General features: G+C 39.4%; 1 protein-coding gene across 1 annotated transcript; it reads left to right on the top strand.

The window, feature by feature from the left end:
• The first annotated feature begins 1,566 nt into the window (after positions 1-1,566).
• Positions 1,567-18,162, top strand: LOC117519149 (vacuolar protein sorting-associated protein 4B-like). Its single transcript, XM_034180459.1, has 11 exons — positions 1,567-1,782; positions 5,977-6,088; positions 6,180-6,327; positions 6,503-6,561; positions 9,867-9,986; positions 10,082-10,238; positions 10,323-10,471; positions 10,552-10,633; positions 13,429-13,648; positions 17,443-17,583; positions 17,730-18,162. The coding sequence occupies exons 1-11, from the start codon at positions 1,762-1,764 to the stop codon at positions 17,829-17,831; spliced, it is 1,311 nt and encodes a 436-aa protein (XP_034036350.1). The 5' UTR covers positions 1,567-1,761; the 3' UTR covers positions 17,832-18,162.
• Positions 18,163-18,461: the final 299 nt, after the last annotated feature.

Raw genomic sequence — 18,461 nt, 5'->3', positions numbered from 1 at the left:
ACACAAACTTTAACATCATAAATAAATCACCACTTTTGCAATGTTAGCTTTGTAAAGTCAGATGATGATCCTAGAAGTTCATTTAAAGCAATGTTTATTTTCAGATGTGGGGCCATCCTGGAGCTGACCTCTAATGACCTACAGGGGTCACTGAAGAATTACACAGGGCCCAAAATAAAAAAAAAAATGTTCCAGTCATATTGAAAGGTATACCATATTATTTGTCTGGTCATAAAGAGTCCATAAGGTATAGTTTGGACTACCTATGACAGAATGTCATGGTGTTAAAAATGGCAAAAAAAAGATGACAAAAGTCAATTTCAGTCAAGGGTCAAAAGTTGAAGTTGTTACAATTTTGTTAAAAAGTGATGCAAATTATTGGTTGAGTTAATAGGGTTAAAGGAATACCGTGCAACATCTGCCATGCTTAGTTATCATATTACAGGGTAACATATGTCATAGAATCTAATGGATGTCAACCTTGTTTGACCTTTTACTTTGGAGACCAAACATTCAGCTCAGACAAAACTATTACATTTACTAATCCTATCATCTCAACCAATAATTCACATCACTTCATTACTAAAATTGCTGCAACTTAAACTTCTGCCCCCTGTACAAACTGAAATTGACCTTTGTCATTGTTTTTGCTGTTTTTACCCCATAACTCCATAACATTTAGTCAAGGATAGTCCAAACTATACCTTTTTGGAATTTTTATGATCAGACAAATAATAAATTTTGACCCCTGTGTAATTTCTCATTGACCCTGTAGGCCATCATAGGTCAGCTCCAGGATGCCTCCGTATCTGAAAATGAGCATTAGTTAATTTAGAATGTGTGTGCCAAATTTTATGCTTTCGTCACAAAAATGCACAATCATTTTGCCTATCTGCTGCTGCACTATATTTGGGAAGAAACGGAGAGAGCGTGGCACACTGTGTATTTGAGAAAATGTCGAGATGCATTTTCACTTTGAGATTCAAGAGCAAAAAATAAATAAATAAAGAACTCTGATGTTTGATTTTGTCAAAAATATGTCATAATTTGTGCAGGAGTGTGAAGATGTTTGCATAAAACTGTAAACTCAATGTTACAACCAAAATGCATTTGTTTGCCATATGCATTATCTCTTTTACACTGATCTGCATATGTTTTGTTAATAATTTGCACTTTTGTTGAAGTTTATGTAATAAAATTTAAATTTGTTAATGATGAAGTAACGTTGTGCTTGTTTGTTTGATTTGAGGTTCTGTAATTTGACTTAACCTTGTGAAAGTAGACTTGGCACATATTACAGAAAGTCTGATTTCTAAAGTTATAGTCAAAAATCTTGTAACAGGTATGAGGATGAATAAATAAATATTGTAATAATGAGCTACGGTCGCTAGAGGTCAGTATTTGATCTTGTACTGTGGTTTTAAACCTGTATTGCGGTTATCTTCGTTCTGAACTGTTTCTGTTAAGTGGAGTCATAAGTTTTAATTATGTACATTTTGTGAATGATTGTGTTCTAAACCACACGTGTATTCAAGTACATTTTGCGTTCAACGTGACAACAATTGTCACGTGACCATCGCGGAAGTGAAGGTTCTACTTGAGGCGGAAGTAAAAAAAATTGGGATGTTTTGTGTTTGAAGTTCGATTAATATCAAGAGTCATTTACAGTGACAGCTGGGGGAAAATTGCATATGCATAGTTTAACTCTTATCTGAAGTTGTAGCTGTTTAAATTTGAAGGTAATTTTTAAAATAATAACGAATGGCGGGCGGAAATTTACAGGTGAGTTTGGATGGTGACAGACACTCCGATTTATTTGACATGTCTTTAAATTCACTTTCAGCTGTCGTATTAAATAATATATTCATATTTTATCCTACACACCAGTTTAAGTGGGAGTATTTCATTTTTATTTACCTAATAATAGTTAGATAAACTAGACCAACATAAAATAATGATAGTTTTTCTAGTAATTTCAACGAACAATAAATACAGATTTGTCATAATTCCGTTGTTGGGTTTACACAGCAAAATGTAGACTAGTGAGTGAGTTAATACATCTCAGCCAAATTCTCCAGTTCTCATTTTGACTAATGGCCTGGCAAGAAGTGTCAATAAAAGAATAATAATAATAATAAATCCCTCCTTTTTCAGTTCCCATAAATTATTAGACAAATGTGCTGTTACAGCCAGATTTCTTTATATGTGTTTGTGTGTATGTATAGATGATAAATGGACTGCATTAGCTCAAAAACTTTACATTGATGCCTCCCAATCACTCACTCACACACACACACACACACACACACACACACAAACAGCGATGTCAGGGTGCTGCTATGCAAGGAACTCACTACACACTGGGAATAACTTGGGGATTAAGGACCTTGCCCAAAGGCCCCGAATGATTTTCCACCTAGACCGGGGTTTGAACCCAGGACCACCAGGCCATAACCTCCCCCTACACACTTGGCTCTGAGGGAGCCGTGTGTGTTTATATATATATATATATATATATATATAAACACACACAAAACTCTACAGTATCAAATTGCAACATCCTTTCAAAACAAATTACGCATAACTTTCCTAACTTGGGCATTTTCATGGTGGATTTCTTTTGAAGTTGGGATGTCCTAGAGTTGGAATCTGGTAAGAAATTCAGTTCCATATTATTGTAGCCACCTAAGAGGGTAGAATACTCGTATATGGTGTACCAGAAACTATTTACAGTGCTTCACTTCTTCCACATTACAGCCTTATTTGAAAATAGATGAAATTCATTTTTTTTTCTGCCCTCAAAAATCTACACACAATAGCTACCCCATAATGAGAATGTGAAAAAAGTTGTTTTTGTTTTGCTTTCTTTTTTTCTTTTTTTTAATTTTTGCTAATTTATTAAAAGTAAAAAAAAAAAAAAAAAAAAAAAGCAAGAAATCACATGTATGTAAGTATTCACACCCTTTGCCATGAAGCCCAAAGTTGAGCTTGGGTACATCGGCACACACCTGTCTGCATATAAGGTTCCACAGTTAACAGTGCATGTCAGAGCACAAACCAAGCATGAAGTCAAAGGATTTGTCTGTAGACCTCTGAGACAGGATTGTCTTGAGGCACATATCTGGGGAAGGGTACAGAAACATTTCTGCTGCTTTGAAGGTTTTAATGAGCACAGTGGCCTCCATCATCCGTAAATGAAAGAAGTTCAGATCCACCAGGACTCTCCCTAGAGCTGACCACACATCTAAACTGAGCAATCAGGGGAGAAGGGCCTTAGTCAGGGAGGGGGCTAAGAACCCATGGTCACTCTGTCAGCTCCAGCATTCCTCTGTGGAGAGAGAACTTTCCAGAAGGACATCCATCTCTGCAGCAATCCACCAATCAGGCCTGTATGGTGGATTGGGCAAGCGGAAGCCACTCCTTAGTAAAAGGCACATGGCAGCCCACCTGGAGTTTGCCAAAAGGCACCTGAAGGACTCTCACACCATGAGAAACAAGTTTCTGGTCTGATGAGACAAAGATTGAACTCTTTGGTGTGAATGCCAGGTGTCATGTTTGGAGGAAACCAGGCACCATCCCTACAGTGAAGCATGGTGGTGGCAGCATCATGCTGTGGGGATGTTTTTCAGCAGCAGGAACTGGGAGACTAGTCAGGATGGAGGGGAAGATGAATGCAGCAATGTACAGACCCTTAGCAAAAAGTAGTATACTTAAAGTTCATTTTATTAAGTATGCTTCAGTATAAGTATAGCAAGTATACTACAGACCGTGTACTGTTAGTATACTAGAAAGTACACAAATTTAATACTTTTTTGGACTAAATTGGAACATTTCAAGTTCATAAAAGTATATTTTAAAGTTAATTTTAAGTTTGCAAAAGTACTCTTTAAAGTATACAACAAGTACACTCATCTATATACTATCAGTGTACTTGGTATATCCCTCTTGTATGCTTAAAGTATACCACACGTACACTTATCAATGTACTTGATATATCCCTCTCTTATGCTTAAAGTATACCACAAGTGCACTTATCGATATACTGCCATTGTACTAGTTGTATACTTTCAGTCCCTATTTTTAGTTTATTATCGTATACTTAAAGTATACTGTTATACACATTGGTTATTTCACTATTGTACTTTTTATACTTTAATTTTGCTTGGCATATTACTTGTAACTTAGTATTTATATACTGAAAATATACTCCTTAAAGTATTCTTAAAGTTTACTCATACTGTATGTACACAAGAGTGTGATGCATTTAAAAAAATCACAAGACAGAATGTTGAAAACAAGTTTGATATATTTTCAAACATTTCAAAAACAAAGACCTATGAAATCAAGTTCTTCCTTGTTTGAGAAAATTAAAGGAAAAAGTGCATGTAAAATGTAAACATAATGGTCTCTCCAAGATCAAGTCCTTATTTGTAAAAATGTAAACACGGCGTCTTCAACTGAGAACTAAAGTCCTTCCTTGTCAAAAAGGTAAAAGAAAAGTGCAAACCTTTGGAACCAAAAATAAATCACTACATAGAAAAAAAAATCTATACTTTTATGACTTCTTTTCAGTTACTTGAGTCAATGACTTGTCTTAGTATATCTTGTTAGTACTTTGTGGCAGAATAAAGTATAAGTTTTAGTATTAAAGTATAAGTGTAAAGCCCAGGTTACACATAGACGGTTTTGTCGGCGGGCAGTACGTAGACCGAAGTTCGCGGTAGTTCCGGCTGTTTTCGCGGTGGAAAGGGGCGGAGCATTTCGTCGGCGTTTTAAGCGCCATACTAGCCGCAAATGCGCGGATAAAACGCCGCTAAATCCGCCGACTAAAGCGGCGTTTTGACGCCGTAGCATCCGGCACACGTCAGGCAACGGGGGTTAATACCCAGTTCTATCCTTTACAATCGCAGGTTAAGACGCGCGTGAGAATGGCGGCGTTCTGCTGCCGCCGATAATGCCCTGTGTACCGCTGGATTTATCCAGGCAAATCCTGTGTTACTCCAGGAACGTTTGCATATAGAACCGCCCCCAGAGTATAATAGGCTGAAGCAGCTGTCACCTCAGGGGAGGGAGCTCATCTCTTAGACTGTACTCATGTACTTAGACTTTATACTTTTCAGTATAAGCCAAGTATACTTTACTATACTATTCTTAAGTATATAAAATACAGTTTATAAAAAGTCACCTTCAAGTATACTTCCTCAATTTTAGTAAAAAATAAATAAATAAATAAGTATACTCATAGTACACTTGAATAAACTTCTTTTTACTAAGGGGAGACATTCTGGATGAAAACCTGCTCCAGAGTGCTTTGGAATACATTTTTTAAATCTTTTTGATCAGTTAATCGAATAGTTAAATGCTAAATGGACTGCATTTATATAGCGCTTTTCCATCTGCATCAGATGCTCAAAGCGTTTTACAAATTAACTGTTATATTTTTAGGCATTTAATTTGGTATATCCAACTCAGTCAATCAGTTTAATAGATTTTATGAAGCCAGTATAGCTGTTTCTTACTGTGATACATACAAAGCCACTGAATTACTTTTTAGAGTGTACACACCGGGAGCAACTAGGGGATTAAGGACCTTGTCCAAGGGCCCTTAGTGATTTTTCAACCTTATTCAAGCATTTTTTTTTTTAATTTAAAATTAAAAACTTGCTTACACGGATGTACTGTGTTTACATTTAGCCGCCCCAAGTTGCCCTTAACTGGAGTAAATGGGTTTTCAAAAAGGATGGATGGATTGTTTCACTGCAGTTACATATGAAAGCAAAAACATGGTCACACCTTCACACAATCCTGCAGAAAGGCTCTTGTTGTCTCTAACCATCACTTAAGATGATCAGTGGGCAGATACAAAAACTGAAATACAAAACGCATGAAAATGTGAGAAATGGCAGCATCATTCAATAGCTTCACCTCCTCATCTTACACATGAACTCGTGTTTTTCTTTCCCTCTCTGTTTACAGAAAGCTATAGATCTTGCCAGCAAAGCTGCTGAGGAGGACAAAGCCAAAAACTATGAAGAGGCACTTCAATTGTACCAGCACGCAGTGAACTATTTCCTCCACGTTATTAAGTGTGAGGAATATTGGTTGTGGTGCCTCTGTGTGATTTCAGAAGCTTTTATGCGATTTGATTTTTCTAAATTGCGTGTGTGCCCAACTTGTAGATGAGGCACAAGGAGAACGTTCCAAAGAATCCATCAGAGCCAAGTGTGCAGACTACCTGGAAAGAGCTGAACAACTGAAGGAGTATCTACGGAAGAGGGGGAAGAAGGCTCCAGCCAAACCTGTGAAAGAGTCCCAGTCTGACAAAGGGTGAGAATGGTGCAACTATAGAAACTTCCTTCTGCTCCATTTTAAATTCAGTGCAATTAGGGATGTTTTTTTTTCTGTGTTCTGAAGGTTTTTGGTCAAAGGGGTGATATTTATATCTTAGAATGCTTCCACATAAGTGTTAAATAAATTTTGTGCAATTGCTGTTTTGCTTCAGTAATGAAAGTGATGAAAGTGATGACACAGAAAAGAAGAAGTTTCAAAATCAACTCTCAGGTGAAGCACACTTTCACATCCTTGAAGTCCAGCTGCTCTCATTAACACACGTTCACCACCAACCAACCTAATGGCTGCTTATAACCAGACATTTTGTAGCATTCTAAGACACCAATGTTGTCCTTTTTATTTTAATGTGATTTTGTTTTTAAGTTATTAATAGAAATTATTAAAGCTATACAGCCTTTCAAATCTCACAAAACTTGACAAAATTTAGTTTCTACTGAAATCCAAGCATTATAATGTTGGTTTATTTTTGACAAGTATTGTAAAGTTACAGCTTATTTTAATGCAGCGTACATATTTATCAGCACACCTGTGCAATAATCATGCTGTTTAATCAGCATCTTGATATGCCACACCTCTGAGGTGGGATGGATTATCTTGGCAAAGGAAAAGTGCTCACTAACGCCGATTTAGACAGATTTGTCAACAATATTTGAGAGAAATGGATATTTTGTGTACATAGAAAATGTTTTAGATCTTTGAGCTCAACTCATGACAAATGGGAACAAAAACAAAAGTGTTGCATTTATATTTTTGTTCATGTGTATGAGGCCCCTATTTAAAGGCTAGTAAATAAAAGTACAGTGGAGCCTCAGAAAATTCGTTTTATGATGTAGGCTAAATCTAAAAAATTAAAAAATATGAAAGCTTGTACACCTTTTAAAATTACCCAAACTCAGTGTTGATGTGGCAGTATTGTAAAAATTAATTGAAATAATGAGTATTCTGTTATTATAGTATATACATACAACCCCTGGCAAAAATTATGGAATCACCGGCCTCGGAGGATGTTCATTCAGTTTTTTAATTTTGCAGAAAAAAAGCAGATCACAGACATGACACAAAACTAAAGTAATTTCAAATGGCAACTTTCTGGCTTTAAGAAACACTATAAGAAATCAAGAAAAAAAAATTGTGGCAGTCAGTAACGGTTACTTTTTTAGACCAAGCAGAGGGAAAAAAATATGTAATCACTCAATTCTGAAGAAAAAATTATGGAATCATGAAAAACAAAAGAACGCTCCAACACATCACTAGTATTTTGTTGCACCACCTCTGGCTTTTATAACAGCTTGCAGTCTCTGAGGCATGGACTTAATGAGTGACAAACAGTACTCTTCATCAATCTGGCTCCAACTTTCTCTGATTGCTGTTGCCAGATCAGCTTTGCAGGTTGGAGCCTTGTCATGGACCATTTTCTTCAACTTCCACCAAAGATTTTCAGTTGGATTAAGATCTGGACTATTTGCAGGCCATGACATTGACCCTATATGTCTTTTTGCAAGGAATGTTTTCACAGTTTTTGCTCTATGGCAAGATGCGTTATCATCTTGAAAAAATGATTTCATCATCCCCAAACATCCTTTCAATTGATGGGCTAAGAAAAGTGTCCAAAATATCAACGTAAATTTGTGCATTTATTGATGATGTAATGACAGCCATCTCCCCAGTGCCTTTACCTGACATGCAGCCCCATATCATCAATGACTGTGGAAATTTACATGTTCTCTTCAGGCAGTCATCTTAAAAATCTCTTTGGAACGGCACCAAACAAAAGTTCCAGCATGATCACCTTGCCCAATGCAGATTCGAGATTACATCACTGAATATGACTTTCATCCAGTCATCCACAGTCCACGATTGCTTTTCCTTAGCCCATTGTAACCTTGTTTTTTTCTGTTTAGGTGTTAATGATGGCTTTCGTTTAGCTTTTCTGTATGTAAATCCCATTTCCTTTAGGTGGTTTCTTACAGTTCGGTCACAGACGTTGACTCCAGTTTCCTCCTATTCGTTCCTCATTTGTTTTGTTGTGCATTTTGGATTTTTGAGACATATTGCTTTTAGTTTTCTGTCTTGACGCTTTGATGTCTTCCTTGGTCTACCAGTATGTTTGCCTTTAACAACCTTCCCATGTTGTTTGTATTTGGTCCAGAGTTTAGACACAGCTGACTGTGAACAACCAACATCTTTTGCAACATTGCGTGATGATTTACCCTCTTTTGTTTGGTAATCCTCTCCTTTGTTTCAATTGACATCTCCCGTGTTGGAGCCATGATTCATGTCAGTCCACTTGGTGCAACAGCTCTCCAAGGTGTGATCACTCCTTTTTAGATGCAGACTAACGAGCAGATCTGATTTGATGCAGGTGTTAGTTTTGGGGATGAAAATTTACAGGGCGATTCCATAATTTATTCCTCAGAATTGAGTGAGTCCATATTTTTTTCCCTCTGCTTGGTCTAAAAAAGTAACCGTTACTGACTGCCACAATTATTTTTCCTGATTTCTTATAGTGTTTCTTAAAGCCAGAAAGTTGCCATTTGAAATGACTTTAGTTTTGTGTCATGTCTGTGATCTGCTTTTTTTCTACAAAATTAAACAACTGAATGAACATCCTCCGAGGCCGGTGATTCCACAATTATTGCCAGGGGTTGTACATCTTCAAGTGCTTATCCGAGATTGGGTCACAGGGACGGGAGGCTGGGGCGTATCCCAGCAGTCATAAGGCATGAGTCGAGATACACTCTGGACAGGACGCCAGTCTGTCACAGGGCCACCTATAGATGTTGTTATAGTATGTTACTACTATTAAAGAATGACTTATGTGTTATTATGGAATGATTTTTTTTAATTCTCATTTTTAACAAGCTATTTGAGTCAGATGTGACATTTAGTCAATTAAACATTCCTATGAGCTCTTCCTTTCTTTACAAGCCTTGTTGTCAAGCAGTAGCTAATCAATGCTGGGAGGTCATTGCATTATTTTAAAAGGAAATCTTAACAGCAGAAGGTTCTATGTTCATATTTGACATGTTCCTTTCTGTGTGGAATTTGCATGTTCTCCCCTTGTTCGTGTGGGTTCCTGCCGGGTGGTCCGGCTTCCTCCCATTTCCAAAGACATGTCGGTTAGGTGAATTGGTGACTCTAAATTGGGTGTAGGTGTGAGTGAGAGTATGAATACGTTGTATGTATGTTATGGGCTTGTGATAGACTGGTGGCCTGTCCAGGGTGTACCTCAACACTCGGTCTTGAATGTGGCGATAGGCTCCACGTTCCCCATGACCCTTAACTGGAATGATCAAGTTTACAGAAATGATAGGTGGAACTTGGGTCTGTCTAAATAATCTAGTAATGCTTCCTTCATTTGTACCAAAGGCTTTGTCCTCCATAAGATTGCTTTGGAATTTGTTAATACCTTTTTGATACCTTCTCCTGCTAACAAAGAAAGAGATAAACAAAGGCAGATTACCTTTTTAAAGCGGTAATAAAACTTCAGTCTATAAAAGGTTTATCTTGTTTAGGTGCCATCGTCATGGAAAAGCCAAACATCAAGTGGGACGATGTAGCTGGACTTGAAGGTGCAAAAGAGGCCTTAAAAGAAGCTGTCATCTTGCCCATCAAATTCCCTCATCTGTTTACAGGTGTGAACACCAAGACCTAGCTAGCATGCCTTTAAATTTCTAATAAAACAATAGATGTGGAAAAATATTTAAGTATAACATATCTATTTGTGCAGGGAAGCGCATTCCTTGGCGAGGGATCCTTCTCTTTGGCCCTCCGGGAACTGGGAAATCTTACTTAGCCAAGGCAGTTGCCACTGAAGCCAACAACTCCACCTTCTTCTCCATCTCTTCTTCTGATCTTGTGTCCAAGTGGTTGGGAGAAAGTGAAAAGTGAGACACTTGTTCAGTACATGAAATGAAGAATAAGAGAAAGTGATGTGTAAAATCTTTTTTTTTCTCCGTTCATGTCTCAAGATTGGTGAAGAACCTGTTTAGTTTAGCTCGAGAACACAAGCCATCAATCATTTTCATCGATGAGATCGACTCCCTCTGTGGGTCCCGGAGTGAGAATGAGAGTGAAGCAGCACGTAGAATTAAGACAGAGTTCCTTGTGCAGATGCAAGGTGTGTTAGGAAAACAATGAAGTCTAATCTGAATGTCAGTGTGTTACTCTGCACTATAAACATCTACAATCTCCTTTCAGGTGTTGGAAGTAACAATGATGGAATCCTGGTTCTGGGAGCCACAAATATACCGTGGACCTTAGACTCTGCCATCAGGAGAAGGTTGGTTCAGTTGTGTTGGAATCGTCCAATGGTGTAATATCACAGAATGTTTTACTTTCAAACACTGATTAGCTAAACAGAACTGCTTTTTTCAATTGCTCCCATAAGGGTTCGCCACAGCAGATCATCCAGCTCCATCTCACCCTGTTCTCTGCATGTTCCTCCCACACAACATCCATAAACCTCCTCTTTGTCCTCCCTCTTCTCTTCCTGCCTGGTGACTCCATCCTCAGCATCCGTCTCCCTATGTACCCTGGGTCCCTCCTCTGCACATGTCCAGACCATCTCGGTCTCGCCTCTCTGACTTTGTCTCCAAACTGTGCTGCCCCTCTGATATGCTCATTCCTAAACCTGTCCGTAGTTACTCCCAGAGAAAATCACAGCATCTTCAACTCTGCCTCCTGTCTTTTTATTAGTACCACCGCTTCTAAGGCACACAACATAACTGATCTCACTACTATCTTTAAACTTCACTCTTGCAAATATCCTTTTGTTGCAAATTACCCCACCTTTCTCCACTCACTCCACCCTGCCTGTACTCTTTTCTTCACCTCTTTACCATATTGTTCCTTACTTTGGACAGTTGACCCCAAATATTTAAACTCATCTACCTTCACCACCTTTTCTCCTTGTAACTGCACTACCAGGCTGCCTCTAATTCACACATGTATTCAGTCTTGCTTCTTCTAACTTTCATTCCTCTTCTCTCTTGACTGTATCTCCACATCTCCAGGCTCATCTCACCCTGCTCTCTACTCTCACTACAAATCATGTCATCTGCAAACATCATAGTCCATGGAGACTCCTGTTTGATCCGATCATTGATGTAATCCCACCTCCACCTTGAATGCATCTGTCATTCCAATTGAGCAGCTCACTGCTGTCACACTATCCTTGTACATATCCTGCACCATCCTCACATGCTTCTGTGCCCCTCCAGACGTCTTCATACAATACAATAACTCTTCTCTTTGCACCCTGTCATAAGCTTTCTCTAAATCCACAATCACACAGTGCAACTCCTTCTGGCCTTCTATATAGTTCTTCATCAGCACTCAGAGCAAACAGTACATCTGTAGTGCTCTTTTTCAGCATAAAATCAAATTGCTGATCACAGAGCTTCACTCTTTTGGACCCTAGATTCCACTACTCTTTCCCATAACTTCATTCTATATCTGAACAGCTTTATGCCTCTAGTTACTGCATCTCTACACATCACCCTTTTTCTTAAAAACTGTTACTAGTACACATGCACATCCTCTCACTTTTCATAATTGTATGAGCAATCTGGTCAGAAACTCCACTGCAATCTCTCATAACAATTTCAATTTTCAATTTATTTTCATTTATATAGCACCAGATCACAAAAAAGTTGCCTCAAGGTGCTTCACACAAGTAAGGTCTAACCTTACCAACCCCTAGAGCAAGCACACAGGCGACAGTGGTAAGAAAAAACTCCCTCTGATGATTTGAGGAAGAAACCTTAAGCAGACCAGACTCAAAGGGGTGACCAACAGCTTTGACCATGCTACAGACACAAATGACAAAACCTAATGTACAGAAAATTTTGGGCATCCATGCTGGTGCACAGGACAGGAGGCTTGCAGAAAAACACACCACTCCTCTGGATGAAGCCTCACCTCAATCAGAGAGAAAAAACAGAAATCAGAAAAAACAACAAATACAGTATAATTTGTAAGAATTTAGCAACAATAACAACAGAAGAAATATTAAGGTGATCACCGGCCACGAATCCTAAGCTTCACTAAAAGACCCAGACTTTAGATAAAGTTGAGGCTGCGGTCCGCTCTCTTTACTAATAAATGAAGTTAAAAGGGTAAAAAACATAGTTACATACTATGCCAGTATGCTAGCCATATGAAAGGGAAAATAAGTGTGTCTTAAGTCTGGACTTGAAAGTCTCTACAGAATCTGACTGGTTTATTGGCGCAGGGAGATCATTCCACAAAGCAGGTGCATGATAAGAGAAAGCTCTGTGACTGCAGACTTTTTATTCACACTAGGGACACAAAGTAGTCCTGCACCCTAAGAATGCAGAGCCTGGGCCGGTACGTAGGGTTTAAGTAGGTCAGCTAAGTAGGGAGGTGCCAGTCTGTGTTTAATTTCATAGGTTAGTAACAGAACCTTAAAATCTGATCTCACAGGGACAGGAAGCCAGTGAAGAGATGCCAAAATGGGTGTAAAGTCTTTTCTTATTCCCTTGTGTTCAGCCTCATGTAGTTTGCTATATGCCTTTTTCTTAAATTCTTTGTTCACTTTATGCCGCATCTCCTTGTACTCCTGCATACTTTTATCATCTCTCTGACTATCCCAATTCTTTTTCAACAACCTCTTTCTAATTATACTTTCCTGAGCATCTTTAATCCACCACCAGGTGTCCTTGTCTTCCTTCCTCTGTCCAGATGTCACACCCAGGACCATCCTAGCAGTGTCCCTCACCACTTCTGCAGTAGCTGTCTAAAGTTACTGCACCTCCATCCAATGCCTGTGCCACTTCCTGAATTTCATGCAACAGCCTTCTTCGTTCAGCTTCCACCATCTGATCTTTGGCTCATATCTCTCTCTCTCTCTCTCTCTCTCTCCAACTCCAATGTCATCCTCCAATCATAGTCCAGTGTTGTCTGGCTGCACTCTTCTCTGCCACCATCTCCAGTTTCTGATTGCCATGTGATATCCTTCAGTCATTTGTTTTTAATTTGAAGGAAACTTGAGAAGAAAAAAAATCTGGGTCCAAAATCATTCATAGCTCACTAAATTATTTGTCTTCATCCTAGGTTCGAGAAACGAATATATATTCCTTTACCTGAGGAGCATGCCCGCTCTTACATGTTCAAGTTGCATCTGGGCTCCACCCCCAATAACCTTACAGAGGCAGATTTCATTACTTTGGGCAAAAAGACAGAAGGTTACTCTGGGGCGGACATCAGCATTGTCGTCAGGGATGCCCTCATGCAGCCTGTCAGAAAAGTTCAATCAGCCACTCACTTCAAAAAGGTAAGCCTGTAATTGTTATTTTTATGTTCTTATGGTTGCAGTAGAGCAGGTAGTTTAGTGGATAAGGAGCAGACCTGGGATGATTCATGATAATGCTACCCGTCTGTGTATGTGGATGAGATGCTGGGGAAGTAACCTGAGTCAGACTGTCATCCCGTCCGGGGTTGTTGTAGACTCTCATCCACTTCACGATTCCAGACATCAGTACGGGTACCAGTGGGCTTCATGGCCTATATAGGACTTATCTTCTTCTTGTTATAGTTACCCTGCCCTTTTGTGGTGTGAGTAGGTGACTCACCAGCTTGATCTAGTGATTCTCAGTCTATTTACAGAGGAATCAAAGCACTATGGTACACACATCACAGCAGTTGTATAAGGTTTATCCTCCTGCTGGGATGTTAACCATCTGCAGTGCCAGGGTTCTGCTGGTTGATCCTCTAATCAGAGGTGATTCACCATTCACAGTCAAATTGAAATCTGGCTTCATGCCCAAGAAGTTATTAACTGTGTCCCAGATGAAGATTTAAGCTTTCCATGACTCAGCTGTCCCAAGTGTATCTGTATGCAGTGAAAGTGCTGAACTTGTCGAGAGAGAGATTTATTTTGGCAGTGACACTTGTGCTTTTGGGTCCTCAGCATTTCAGATGGAGAGAGGCCTAAAAAAAGCCTATGGAGTTACAAGTCCCATCGACAGAGGTGTTTGGTGGGGAGGGGGGGGGGGGATTGGGTCTTCGGATTCAGTCCACGAGCATAGTCAGTTTTGCAACTGCTGTAGTTGACTTTCATTTGCACTCATGGGTGTAGCTGCACAGGCGTCAGCGCCACAGGCAGGGGTCGTCCACTGTGTCAGTGGGCCTTTCACAGAAGGCCCACCGAGGGAAATCCATTAAAATGTATGAAGAGAAATCCATTAAAATGTATTTGATTAAAGGACATGTCGCAACAAAATCATAACAATTTAGATTTAGGCTGTTCGTGACCATCCGATGATCCACCAGGATTACTTTGTGCACTTCCATGGTCGGTTTCAAAGTATAGGGCATTTGCAGCAAACAGCTATGGAGACTTCTGAAAACAAAGTACTCGTGACTTTCCGACAGGTGACGTAGCTACGAGGTCTGTTAGAAAAGTATCAGACCTTTTTATTTTTTTCAAAAACCTGATGGATTTGAATCATGTGTGCTTGCAAAAAAGAGCGGCGGCGAAATTCATCGGCACAAAGCTGAACGCGCAGCAGAAGCGCCTCCGTGTTGAAGCCTCACAGGACATGCCCTGACGTCCAGCTCGTCCACAATTTCTCGGATAGTCACACGACTGAAAAGCCACTGAAAACCGTCTGAATCTTCCGAATGGTGGAAGCTGGACATGTCCCAACATGTCCTGTGAGGCTTCAACACGGAGGGGCTTCTGCTGTGCGTTCAGATTTGTGCCGATGAATTTCGCCGCCTCTCTTTTCATGGCAAAATCTTCTTTCACAGTGGAATGTGCCGAAAAAGTACTGATGTCCACCTCTAACGCAGTTTCTTTCTCTGATAGTCACACGATGGTCCGACATCATCACAGCCTTCACTTTGGAAATGATCCAGTCGTTTCAGCGTGTTGATGCCGCCCGGAGCGTGGCGCGCTTTCCACCGTTGTGCGGCCAACTTTAAACCAGTTGTACCGCTCCTTAATCTGTGTGATGCCCAGAGGATCGTCACCGAAAGCCATCTGAATAATCCGAATGGTTTCCACCTGGCTGTCACCCAGTTTCTTCAAAAATTTGATGCAGTCGTGCTGCTCCAGTCGTTCCGCCATTTCCTTGCAAAGAAAATCCGACGAGAGACTCCACCCATCCTCACACAAAGGCTGCTTACAAGCAAATGATGCAACCGACAGGCGTGAAAAAAAAAAATCACGCATGCACATGAAGGTTCAAGGTTGGCTCATGCAAGCACACGTGATTCAAATCCATCAGGTTTTTGAAAAAAATAAAAAGGTACGATACTTTTCTAACAGACCTCGTATTAGAAATGTCTCAGCGTGCGTTTCAATGGAATGGAGCTGTTAACATTAAGAACTGAGGCACAGATTAATTCTAAAGTGTGATGTCGTGTTATGATGACTCATTTTTAAATAACTGTTCATTTTGATGCTGTCATGGCAAAAGCTGCAGCCCTGAGAAGGTTTCGTGCACCTGTGGCCGTGAGTCATAAATGCAGCCTGTCAAGAACAATCTCTGCTCGAGGCTCAGCTTTGTGCATGATTAATTACGAGTGTTATTATCAATAAAATCTAAAAATAAAATACATCTGCCAGGGAAAAACTCATTCATGCAGCTGAGAGGATCGAGTTGAAACAGTGCGTACTGAACAGTGCACACACAAACACACACACATTCTAGCTCAAAATTCACATTCTCTCAAAGTAAAAAAGAAGCTTGTCAGCTCCACTGATTAAAAAAAACACAAAAGTGGGAAAATCCTGAACATGCCAGACTCACCCTGTTATAGATTGATTTCCAAATGTAAACTCCACATGATCAAAGAAGCACATGGATGCACGCATGCGCAATCGTCGGCTGCAGCTTCGCCTTTAGTTCTCTTGTGATTGTGGTACATTAAATCCATTAACTCCTGGAAGTAATGTATTCAGACTTTTTCCAGTGTAACAAATCCATCTCTGTGTCCTGGCAGTCTGTTAAAAACAGCATCATGGAGATGTCCCCATGTCCATGTCCACAGCTTCAGTAAACCAGCATCCACACAAACAGCACATCACCACACTTTAGGTTCCAAAATCCAACACGTTAAAAAAAAGTTAAGAGTTTCGGGATGAAGTGTGTCGTTTCCTGTCTGTAAATCTGATCCATCACTTTCGAACGGCAGCTCCAAAGCTTTGTTTTCAGACAGTGCAGGTTCATTTCAAAATCATTCTAAAATGTGTGTCACACACCAAAAAATGCAGAGAATTGCAGAGTGAGATGTTTTCCAGAAATGCACCTGCTAATGCTCAGAGTGAGAGGAATAAAATACATCAGCGACCACTAATTATCAGCACATATGTGCAGAGAGACTTACAGTCACGATTACTTTTATGTTGTCTTGCTAACTGGGATGTTAAAAACCATGCAACATATCCTTTAAACTTGTTGCACTTGAAGGCCTAGTAAGCCAAGTCTTATGTGAAGACCCATCACAGCTATTTGTGGCTCCGGCTGAAGTGATCTCTGGTTGGCAGTGTTGTGGAAAGTAACTTTGACAAGTTACTTTTTTAGTTGCTTTATACAGGTGCTTTATGCAGTTACTTCATTAGCAGCTTTATGCAATTACTTTATTAGAATCTGCAGAAAACTTGCAACTAATAAGTAATGTAACGAGTAATCTAACTTGGTTACTCGTAAGATTGAGCAATCAGAAAAGTAACTAATCAGCAAAGTAACTAATAGTTACTTTTCTGAGTACTAAATCTTAAAAATAACCAAATTAGATTATGAGTAACTTTATTAATTACATTCAGCAGCTGCCGACAAGGTGTCCGCAGCTGCTAATGAAGTAAATGTAAGAAGTAACTGTAAAATATAACTGTATAGATTAACTAATGAAGTAACTTTCCAAAGTTACTTTCCCCAACACTGCTGGTTGGTCTGCACCGTTTCATTAAGACCACTCGATACGACGGGTGAAATGTGGTGGGGAAAATGTGGAAACTCTCGTGCTCCACTATTAAAATCATCCAGAATGAATCTGGAGGGGGTTTGTGGTTCACCACATCTTTATGTTAAAATGTGTCTGTGTATGTACACGTTAATTCAGGTACGAGGTCCATCCCGCAGTGATCCCCATGTAATAGTGAATGACCTCCTGACCCCGTGCTCGCCTGGCGATCCCAATGCCATAGCCATGACGTGGATGGACCTGCCTGGTGAGAAGCTGTTCGAGCCAGTCGTGTGCATGGTAAGACCTGCCTTTTCATGAGAAACAACATTCTACAATTAATTTTTTTTAATTATTTTTAGGATTCTGTGGTTTGGTGTTACTATAAATGTGTGACCCCGGTGATGAGGACATATTCTGACCCCTGGCTCACCCTGTCCCTGCAGGCAGACATGCTGAGGTCGCTGAACACCACCAAACCCACCGTCAACGATGAGGACTTGGAGAAGCTGAAGAAGTTTACTGACGACTTTGGTCAAGAGGGCTAATAATAATACGCTAATTTTCATCACAAATACCAACAAATCATTTTCGCTATCAAGTTATATTTTTTTGATTCATTAATCTTTCACTCTGTACTAAATGCCAAAAACAGAAGTGTCTATCATCAGTGGATGAAACTCTGACATTCTAATTTCTTAATTTAGTCAGTAAATACAGGGACATAAGTCTGCATTGCACTGATGATAAACCAAATTTTAATAGCTGTTACCATTAACTTTTTTGTTATTAATGCTGCTCCTTCAGCTCAAATTGTGTATAAGTCTGTTGAGTATCCTGTCTTCATCTGTTTTTTTTTTGTTGTTGTTTTTTATTGTTGTGTTGTCCTTTCCAACACTAAATACCTCTTACTGCAATTATGCATTGTTCTCTTACTGTAGTGTATTGGTGCCACAGCAGATATATATATATATATATATATATAGATAGATAGATAGATAGATAATGAGATTTTTTTTTGTGACAGCAATACCCTTATACTCTATATTACATGTAAGTAATTAGTTACTGAGACATGGAGATGAAATCTCAACATATCAAAGTGCTGTTTCTTGTTTTGTCCCACTGTAAAAGCATTTGGACAAATATATTTTGAAGAAGGTATTTTATTACTTGCT

Source organism: Thalassophryne amazonica, chromosome 10 (assembly GCF_902500255.1).
Source record: "Thalassophryne amazonica chromosome 10, fThaAma1.1, whole genome shotgun sequence".
Taxonomy (NCBI): domain Eukaryota; kingdom Metazoa; phylum Chordata; class Actinopteri; order Batrachoidiformes; family Batrachoididae; genus Thalassophryne; species Thalassophryne amazonica.
The sequence above is the reverse complement of the archived record's forward strand: the minus strand, read 5'-3'. Positions and strand labels throughout refer to the sequence as shown.